The sequence below is a fragment of the Macadamia integrifolia genome, chromosome 14 (assembly GCF_013358625.1).
Source record: "Macadamia integrifolia cultivar HAES 741 chromosome 14, SCU_Mint_v3, whole genome shotgun sequence".
NCBI classification, from domain to species: domain Eukaryota; kingdom Viridiplantae; phylum Streptophyta; class Magnoliopsida; order Proteales; family Proteaceae; genus Macadamia; species Macadamia integrifolia.
Genome location: NC_056570.1, coordinates 12,962,724 through 12,973,131, shown reverse-complemented (window position 1 = coordinate 12,973,131; position 10,408 = coordinate 12,962,724). Strand labels below are relative to the sequence as shown.

The window sequence follows — 10,408 nt, the reverse complement described above, 5'->3', positions numbered from 1 at the left end:
TTTTTTTTTTTTTTTTTTTCTGTACAGAAGGCCCAATCTGGGTCTGTAAACCAAGTCCATTTTCAAGTCATAAAGACTTGCCAAATACACCTGAAAAGCAACCAAGAGGTCTATGATCACAAAAATGTGGCAACGTTGAAAGCCAATTCCAATCTCAGTTAGTCTTCACAAAATGGGGCGACAGCAATTTCCCAATCTCCAGGAATCCAACTGTCTCCTTCCCATCAAATATTGTCTTCAGCTTTTCATCACATCGGATCTCTCTTTTATTTGCTGGGTTCTGAAGGCTGTTGAGTTTGATGTAGTCCCAGATTTTCTTGACGGCATCGGTACGAGAGGCCTCAGAAACGCCGAGGAACTGGCACATGGTAGGGGACACGGGAGTGACCTTGAAGATACCACTGGTACGGTTCGGTGCTTGAGGGCTTAGTGGCAGCGACGCCGGAGGAGGTTGCGGTAGATGCTTTTGCCGCCTTCGCAGCTGCCATGAGAGCTTGAGAACCTATAAAAACCCTAGAAGACGACATAACTACAACGTAGCTTCGCACTTCTTTCGGTTTTTTTCCCCAAAAACGACCAACTCCTCTGGTTTGAGCTGCTACTACCGCCGCTATTGCCGCTGCTGCTGCCCCGCCGCCGCTGCTATAAGCAGAAGAGGTTGCTCCCCATGACTCGTTGCTGCAAGCAGTAGAGTTTCTCCACCGACTCCTCTGGTTTGAGCCAATGCTACCGCCGCTTCCCCGTTGCTACTTTCCCCGACTTTTGAACTTTTTTTGTCCTGTTTCTCCGGCAACAATTGTTTTTTCTCTTGGTTTCTGCGATGTCAATGAACATTGACAGGAGAGGTTTTTTCTTTTAATTTATTCTTTTTCTATTGATTTGCACTTGGCGATGATGCTTCGAGCACACTGGTTGGAGAAAGGGTCTTACCGATGACGGTATGCTTCGAGCACACTGACCAGAGAAGGAGCCTGATTGGGGGAATAGTACCATGGGAGCGACGGTATTAAACAGGTTTTGTAAGACCTCGTCATATGAACAATTCAAATTTTTTATGTTTTATCTAACTGTTCAAATCTTGCTAGTATACCTTATTCGTAGGTGTTATGATACCATATATGTCATTCCCTTATTTTATATATATTTAGAGAGAAAAGATTGGGTATGCTGCATCGCTAACTTAAGCAAAGCTGCCAGCATACTTAACCTCCTCCTATATTTAAAATACATTTTGTTTAAGTAATCTCACTTATTTTTCGGGTGAAAGAGTAATCTTACATTTGACTAATAAGGAAATCAAAGCGATACAACACTTTCTTGTGCAATGCAACAACAATTGGCCCTCTATCATCTTCTATTCAATAGACTTTATAGAAAGTCGTTAATGTAAAAAAATAGGAAGGAATTGATTTACCAAAAAAAAAGAGTTTGACAGAATTAGGTATCAAGGGATACTTATTAGGTAAATAAATGGGGTATGGTTTTCCTCCAAGACTCGTTGAGGAAAAGATTCCTAGGCTGAATTGACTTCTCTAAGAGTGTGCCTCAAGTATATGACTTCAATCAGAAGAAAGAGATGGTGACAATTAGATATGATAATCCTCAAAATGGGTACAATGGCATGATAGATGTCTAGCCATACTAAGACATCACCTGTGAGGATGAGATTTCTCTACTCCGAGGGTGAAAGGAAAACTTAAAAATGGCAATGTTGCTTTTGATCAAATTTTATATTGTTTGGTTGTTGAATGCTCACCAGAAAGCATCAAAGTCAAGAGTCAAACACAATTAAGTAACAGCACCGAACCATCCTTATCCTATTATTCATCGTCATCTTTTGAATATTTGTCCAGACTACCGGATTGGTCAAAGTTTTAGCTTCTCAAGTCATGAATGGTGTACTAAAAGCAAGAAGAGTCAATTGCTTTTTTCAAAAAGAAAAAAAAAAAAGATTTAGTAGCTTTCCAAGTTGGTTGGATACTAGAAGTTCCAGTGAATGTTTTTTGCACCCAAGTAAAAAAAAGTTTTCTATTTACCCATGCACTAGAGACGAGGGCACACAATAATCACCAATCCCTCTTGAAATGCGCACCCTGTTTTTGAGAACATGGCTATTTTCGAACCAAAAACACTTGCTTTCACTCTCACTATCACTCTCTCCCTCTAAAATACTGTGCGCTTTTAAGTCTCTCACATATTGTAGTCAATGTCCTATTTGATTTTGGAGACTCTTTACAAAGACCATTTTGCTATTTTGTTAAATAGACTTAGAAACCACGACATTAAGGGCCCGTTTGATAACACTTCTACTGTTTCTGTTTCAAGAAACGGCAGAAACAGAAATTGTTGTTTCTGGAAACAAAAACAGGTAAGAAGGGTGTTTGATAATTCTTGTTTCTGGAAACAGAAACGGTTAAGAAGATGTTTGATAAATTCTATTTCTGGAAACATTTCAGACAGAATATGATGTGTATAAGCCAACTACAAGTCCAATTGTAATTCCCACACCAAAGCCGAAAAATCCAAATATAGTACTGAAGAAACCCATCTCTAATCTCCTTCCGAGAAAGTCTCAAATCGAAGAACAAAACAGAAACCCACTTTTCCTTCCTCTGCAATCCTCAAAACCCATCTCCAATCCTCTCTCAAATTCTTCCCCAGATCAACATCAGAAACCACCAAATTGATAAAAAAAAACAGAGAACAGAAGGAAACGAAAACCCAAACATGATCCTTTCGATCTATATCATCATCAAATAAAATAAAAGAGCATTAATTCAACCCAATCTTTCCTTCGGCATCACACGGAGCGCCAATTGGTCGACGATCGACGCCAGAGGAGAAAAGCGTACCGTCGTCGGTTACGCAGGAGGAGCAGAGATATGGATGCCCAGTTGCAGGTCGTCTTCAACGGTTGGACAGGGAGGCATATCTCGATCTTCAAATGAGCGGAGCTCCCCGTCGACGATCGACGCCGGAGGAGAAGAGCCTACCGTCGTCGGTTACGCAGTGGGAGAAGAGATCTCGGTGAACTAGGGAACCGTCGTCTTCAACGGTTGTACAGGTCTCTTCTCTGTCGATCTTCGAATGAGGTCCCAATATGCACTTTGGATTTTTAAAAGGGTCGGGGTATCGAACTTTTTTGTTCCGCTTTTTTGTTTCGAGAAACAAGCGAAACAAGTAAAACTTGTTTCGTCATTCATGTTTCTTGAAGCATAAATTGTTATAAATTTCAATTTACGCTTCAAGAAACAAGTAAAACACAACACGTTTACCAAACGGTATTTATGCTGTTTCTGTGTTTCTGAGAACAGAAAATCACAGAAACACGTTTCTGGTTACGTTATCAAACGGGCCCTTAATTTCGTTCTTGTGTACTATCATTATTTTACAGCAAGGCTACATATATGCAAATAGGGTCTGTCATAAAATAGATGCAGCGAATCGTGCTCTGACAGTTTTCTAGGTTGGAAGTGTTGACCTGTTAACTTGCATTAAGTTAGAAACTTAGAATGTTCCCCAGTTCTCCCAACTGGACCACTGAAAGATAATTGATGGCAGATGGATTTGAATAGTATTCACATGATAATTGAGTTGCAGTTGGTTTGTCTAATATTGATGTTCTTTCTGGTGGCGTACATAATTGGCAGCACAGATACTTTGTTCAGGAATTTAAGCTATAAGATATTCTCCAACAAATCAGACAAGGAAAGGCTTCCTTTTTTACGGTACACAATGAAAGGTTTCCTTTTTTATGGTAAAAACTACACAGGTAGAGATTGTTGGGCTGATATGCTGCTACTGACATGGGTACTCCTACTCAACTTAGAAATTTCACTAGGGATTATTCCAACCTATGATAGGATTAGTGTGCTACTAACAAGAACTCCCAATGGACACACGACTATGGTAAGAGGTTTATGTATATGACCAACCAAAAGGTCCCATTCTAGTTCTGTTCCATGGGTTGATGATTTTCTCTTTGTTAAGTCTCTTAAGCACCATTTGAGAATTTGGAATTGAATCCGATTCCAACTGATTCTCGCAACCTTATTTTGAATCTGCCATTTTTCATACCTGATCCTTTTTTCTTATAGTAAAAAAATATTTAAAAAATCAATGAAAATTACCTCTTGCAGCAAGAACCCTAAGTCTATTGGATCAAAACTCCAAAAAAATTGAAAAAACTTTGCTTCTCAACAAAAATTTCTAGTGTTCCGATCAATTCTGATCCAAAAATATTTTTTTCTTCCCAAATCCATTTTCTAGGATTCCAAATTCCAAATCAGATTGGAATCAATGAAGACCAATTGCATGTCCAATGCTGGATTCAAATAACATGCTCTTAAGGATGAGCATCACAGGCTGTTTCATAGTGCATGGTTCTCAGCCTTCTGCTGTTTCTACCCGTAGATAATGGTAGATCCTGGGGTCGTAACCAGAAGCCAATCCTCAACAGAGTGAAGGTTAGTCAGAGCCATCCCACAGACAGGCTACAACCACTTCACTTAATATGGTGAGTTCTGTGGTAAAAATGTTATTTTCTCTTCAGTTTATTTTAATTTCTTTCTGGTGTTATTGAGATGATTCTATTGTACTAGTTTGCAAAGGAAAAGAAATCCATTGAAGTAACCTTTGAAGTTTATAACCACAATGGCACCATGCACCTGAACAGATTCCGTGAATAAAGGGCCATTTAACACACAGTGTGAAGGTGCTTCACTGCTCTTCAATGAAAAAAGAAAAAGGAGCTACCGGCGTTTTGATGATGGCAGTAAGCAGTCATACACTCGCTCCATGCGTGACGCCACAGAGAGTTTATAATCAAGTTGCAGGTCTGGCTTCGCCAAATCAGTAATATCCTGTCTCAAACTGCAGATAATTCTTATGAGTTCATTGCAGAGGGAATTCTTCTTTCGTTCTCAGTTCTAATTATATTCTATATTCTAACTGACGATTGATACCACTTACCTAAGCCATTCGCCTGTGGCTTTTGCATGTCTTTCAACAGCCTTGTACAGACAGTCAAGACTATACAACACCAATCCAAACATGCAATGAGCATCATCTTCCTGCAAAATGCAAACATGTTACCAATGAAATATTGAACCATATACTCCTTTTTTGCAAGAAAAAGTTATTATGGAACCAAATAGAAGAATATTTTGGACCTTTAAACTTGAACTTTTTTTTCCCTTCAGATTTTGGGACTCACATTTCCCATTTTCCATATCCTTACTTCCCCCAACCCCCCCCCCCTCCCCCTCTAGCAAATGAAAATATAAGTCGTGATTTAGAACGTTGATACAAATAAAAATAACGTTCTGCTACTAAAATTTTCTTAATACAAACATTGGATGTTCTTTCAAATTCTTTGAGTGGAATTTGCATAATACAAATACAGTTAAGGCTGTGTTATAGCATAATTAATGTAAAGCTAGGTTTCAAGTAATCTGACACCACTTATAATCCAAATAGGTTCTGGTTTCAGACTAGATAACAGTATAAGAAGTAACCAACAGCAGGTAACGATACGTTTATGAGACCCTTATAACCCCTAACAATACCTAACATTAACCTACAAAATATCAGACCAAAGTGATGGCCCAATCTGGAGCAGCACTCGGACTCTTAATGTGTAAACCTCCAACTCCAATAGGACGTTTGATGGATCTCAGATGGCAGAAAATAAAGTCCAGAATATGGGTGTTGATTGGAGAAGAAAAGGGAAAGAAAGATAGGAGACTAACTCAATCTAGGGCATCTCACCCATGGTCTCTCACGTCACTGCATCTCACACAGATTCCCTTTGCACGAAGCAAGCAAACTTTTTATTCAATAAATCATGGGTGAGACCCTAAGGTTCTCAATTACATACAGCAATAAACTTTCCAAAAACAGAAATTAGAAGTCTCTAACAAGGAAGATTGAGGCCTGTTGCCTAAGAAAACTAAAGTCAAAACATAGAATTGACTAAGTAAATAGAAAACTGAAAGAACATAGAAAACAAAATAACCAAATGGTAGCTTGTAGCACAAGCTTTTTTTTTTTTTTTTTTTTTTTTTTTGGGGGTGAATAAATAAATTCATTGCCAAGGGAGAAGAAAAAATAAAGGAAAAGAAAGAAGGGGGGCAAAGGAGGGTGCAAACACTCAAAATAGAACAAAATACATCAAAGGGTGGAGAGCCCAGTAAAAGGAGGAGGATACATCAAGGGGGGGGGGAGATAAAGGAGGAGAAGGAGAACAACAGTGAGCCTGTTCCTTGCGGTGTCAGGAGTTGGACGATGGCGAAGGCAGCTAAACTTGGAGCTAACCTCAAAGTAGATGGCCTTCCAAATCTTATCGAAAGATCGAGAGTTGGAAGTCCATCTACAGAGATTACATTCCATACAAGTATGGGTAATTGTCGCACAAAAAGTGAGCTTTCCCTTAATAGAAGAAATGAAGGATCCACCAAAAGTCATATCTATCCAAATCCATTCTCTGGCTAAAGGGAGAATTCTTCTATGGGATGGCTAGCAGGAGCTAAGGACCTTCTTCAAGATAGAAGAAGAGAAGGGACAGCACAAGAAAATATGGTCGGCATATTCAGTATCATTCTAGCAGAGACAACAAGAAGAGGGGACCTAGATGTGACGGTAAATGAGGAAGGACTACATAGGGAGGCAGTAGGAGATGGCTCGCCAAGTTGTGAAGTTGTGAAGTTGTGGCGAGGGATGTGGCCTTTAAATAAGATAATGTTGCGCTAGGGCATAAGAGGATTTTTGGAACAAATGAAGTCCCAAGTAGAAGCAGAGGAGAACAATCCCGTGGGGGAGGGAAGCTAAGAAATCTTATCCACTTCCTCTCTATGACCAAGGGAAGGGGAGGGGAGGGGAGGGAGGGAGGACCGAAGGTCAGAAGGGGGGGCAAGGAGGGGACCAACCAATAGGAGAAATGATGGAGGCAACAGAGGCACACCTGCTCAAACCCAAAAAGTAGATGGTTCTAGAGTGACCAAGGAGAGGAGAATACTAGAAGGGTGCCTGTGATCCATACAATGGGAGGTGGATAAACCACTACCAATTGTGGTAGAGATAGCACTAACGGCAAATAGGCCTAGTGATGAGAATTTAGCGCCAAACCAAGAAGCATTAGGGGAGGGAGAGAGAGTCTAAAGGGAATTATTATTTGGGGGGGAGGATTAGACCTAAGAGACTAGAATATTGTTGTGCTTGGAAGAGATCTTCTAGATGAGATTAAGGATGCCCATAGTATTCACATCTTTGATTTGTCTTATAACCCAAGCCGCCCTCAGATTTGGGGCGACAAACTTTAGACCAGCTCATAGGGTGGAGAAACCTGGAGGCTTCTTTCCAGAGGAAGGCACAAAGGAGGGATTCAATAGCCTTGGCTATAGCAGAAGGGAAGATAAAAATGCTAGACCAATAAAAGTACATGGAATGGAGAACAGACCAAATGAGAACTAGACAGCTAGCGTAAGAAAGTAGTTTACCTTTCCAAAACTATAGCTTTTTCCTCATAATGTCAAGGATGGGAAAGCAGTGGTGAGAGGAGAGACAAGAAGAGATAAGGCCAAACCAAGGTACTTGACAGGGCGAGAGCCCAGGGAAAACCCAGTAATGTTATACCCGAACCCTAAAACTTCCTATTTAATGTTCAGGAGCGACACCGGAAGACACCAGTACCAGTAAGTACTGGGTTGCATCCGTCTTTTGCCGAGGAAGGAAGGGCAACCCCACTTGCACCTGATACCCATGCTCAAGTAATTGGAAGGGATTCCGGACCCAAAGGGAAAGGTCAGTTGAACCTCACACACTAGAAACCCTGGAGAAGGCCCCACTCAGACATAGGAGAGATCTCCATACAAAGTGACCAGTTCAGCCTTCACTGGCTGATGGTCACCGGCAGATGGAGCATCCACCGGTGAACACCATACGGTGAGTGCACAGGTCAGTTTTAGGTTATTTCGCCGTGGGACCCGAGACCTCACGATCGTGCACCCCAAACCCATCCACATTAATGGAACAATGTGTTAGGAAGTTGATTAATGTGGCGGGACGTCTCGAAGCGGGCCCGTTAGTGCCAAATAGCGGAAAAACCCGGTATTGGATAAAAACCCATTAATTCCCCAAACAGCCCTTAGTGGGACTTAAGTGGCTATAAATAGGGCTCTTACCATTCATTTCTTCTCCTACCAAAATAGAAAGAATGAAAGGGAGAAAGAATAAGAAGAAGAAGAAGAAGAAGAAGAAGGAGAAGGAGAAGGAGAGCAAGGGAGGAAGGAAGGCGGAAGGCTAAGGCTCCATTCTTGAGGTAAGCCCATATGCTCATCTCTCCACACACACACATAAATCTCTCTCTCTCTCTCTCTCTCTCTCTCTCTCTCCCTTCCCATTTCACTCTTTATTGGAAGTAATGCAGACCCAACTAAATTCCACTTACCCAACCATAAAGACTACATAATAGGAGGAGGAAATTAAAGTAAGAGACCTACATTGGCAAGGTTATTCACTCAACCTTGGGTCTAAGGACAAATCCCTATGAAACCCCTAACCAAAACCCTAGGATTTGGGAATTTGAGCAAATCCTCTATGACCTAACATCCTAACCTAATCCTAAGTTGGGGAAAATGAAATTAAACCTATGTATGGTGTGTGAGAGTGATTTCATGAGCCATTAATGACCATTCCATGAGCTCAACCTAAGTCTTCCCCAATTTAGCTTAACCTAGACTTGCGTATTGAGGAAATTGGGTGTATCTTGAAACCTTATGTTGATCCACTCACTAATTTCACTAAATCTAAGCTAAGTGAAATGTGTGAGTATGCCCTACATGAAAACCAACCCTAAAATCACAAAACCCAATTTGTAAACTATACAAAAGATGGAGAAGGGAGGAAGGGAGTTGAGAAATGTCACCCCACTGAAAAATATGCATTTCCACCACCATACACAGAGGCCACAGGGCCAATAGGTCTGATCTGGGCAAGAAAACCCCAATTTTAACTTTAACGGCTGATGGTCAAGGGCCAGCCAGTGAAGGCAGGGACCATCCACCGGTGAAAATATTGCAGGATGTGCATTCCTTTCGGATTTGTCCATTGGTGAACTCACCGGCAGATGATCATCCACCGGTGAAAATATTGCAAGATGTGCATTCCTTTCGGATTTATCCACCGGTGAACTCACCGGCGGATGACCATCGACCGGTAATCATCCACCCGTGAACCATTTTAAAGCTAAACTTTTATCCTTTTATTGGGGCACGAGTCCTAGTGTCCCACTCCTCTTTGAATAACCGAATAACCTAAAAACATTATGTATCCTAGGAGTGGAACTGAGAAGTGACGGGAGCACGCAACACGAAACCATCAACTATCCACCGTCATCTAGAACACGAGGTGAGGGGATTTTGTATGCTTTTATGGAATGCTTGCATCATATCGCATATGTGGGCGAATCATGTCATTTTGCATATTATTATTACCTTGTTCCTTGTGGAAAGTGTTGATGTGGCATGAGAATGTGGATTATGATTGTGCATATGTGTGTGTGAGACTGGGGTGCAGGGTGGCAAACGGTAGGTGTCGACGGCACTGCATGCTCAGGGCGGATGTATATGTATGTGTGTGTGTGTGTGACTGGGGTGCAGGGTGGCCAATGGTTAGTTCCGATGGCACTGCATACTCAGGGTGAGTGTGTGTGTGGAGACTGAAGTGCAGGGTGGCCAACAGTTAGTGCCGGTGACACTGCATGCTCAGTGTGGGTGTATGTGTGTGTGACTGGGGTGCAGGGTAGCCAATGGATGGTGCCGGCGGCACTGCATGCTTAGGGTGAGTGTATGAGTGTGTGTGTGTGTGTGTGTGTGTGTGTAGACTGGGGTGCAGGGTGGCCAACAGTTGGTGCCGGCGGCATTGCATGCTTAGAGTGAGTGTGTGTATGATTGAAATGTGTTGTGGCATACTAGAATGCATTGGGTTAGGATAACCACCATGGTGCTACAACCCTTGCCAATAGGGGTTTACGTATTGGCTAATCCTCTCGTCCGACGGTTCGTGGTTGGGGACGATTTTCGGTGACTGAGGAGCGAAGATTCCAGCGTCATGACAGACCCTCACGAGATGTTTGATTCTGTGACGGGTACAAGTGTAGTGGTATTATGGGAGGGTTATTAATAGGGGTTTGCCGGGTAACGATGTGGTTCCGGAACTGGCACGCTCCTCACTCGCAACTAGCTAGTATCCCTGGGGATTGATAACCTACATTCATGACTGGGGATAACATCTACGTTGCAGTAGCACTTATACCCCCTTTGGACTTAGAAATTGTTGCTTAGAATTGCTTGATAATAAATGGATCATGTCATTGCACTCATATAATTGCATTCATATTGATGTGGTCGGG

At 41.8% G+C, this 10,408-nt stretch overlaps 1 protein-coding gene and 1 long non-coding RNA gene across 2 annotated transcripts; both read right to left on the bottom strand.

Annotated features, from left to right (window-relative positions):
• Positions 1-127: 127 nt before the first annotated feature.
• LOC122060634 (upstream activation factor subunit UAF30-like) lies at positions 128-993 on the bottom strand. The gene is made up of 2 exons (XM_042623761.1): positions 931-993; positions 128-502 (listed from the first exon to the last, which is right to left on the bottom strand). Exons 1-2 carry the CDS (start codon positions 991-993, stop codon positions 155-157), a joined length of 411 nt encoding a protein of 136 aa, XP_042479695.1. The 3' UTR covers positions 128-154.
• Positions 994-2,531: 1,538 nt separating this feature from the next.
• LOC122061155 lies at positions 2,532-2,815 on the bottom strand. The gene is made up of 2 exons (XR_006134570.1): positions 2,728-2,815; positions 2,532-2,612 (listed from the first exon to the last, which is right to left on the bottom strand). It is a non-coding gene; the product is annotated as an uncharacterized LOC122061155 (long non-coding RNA).
• Between the last annotated feature and the right edge of the window lie 7,593 nt (positions 2,816-10,408).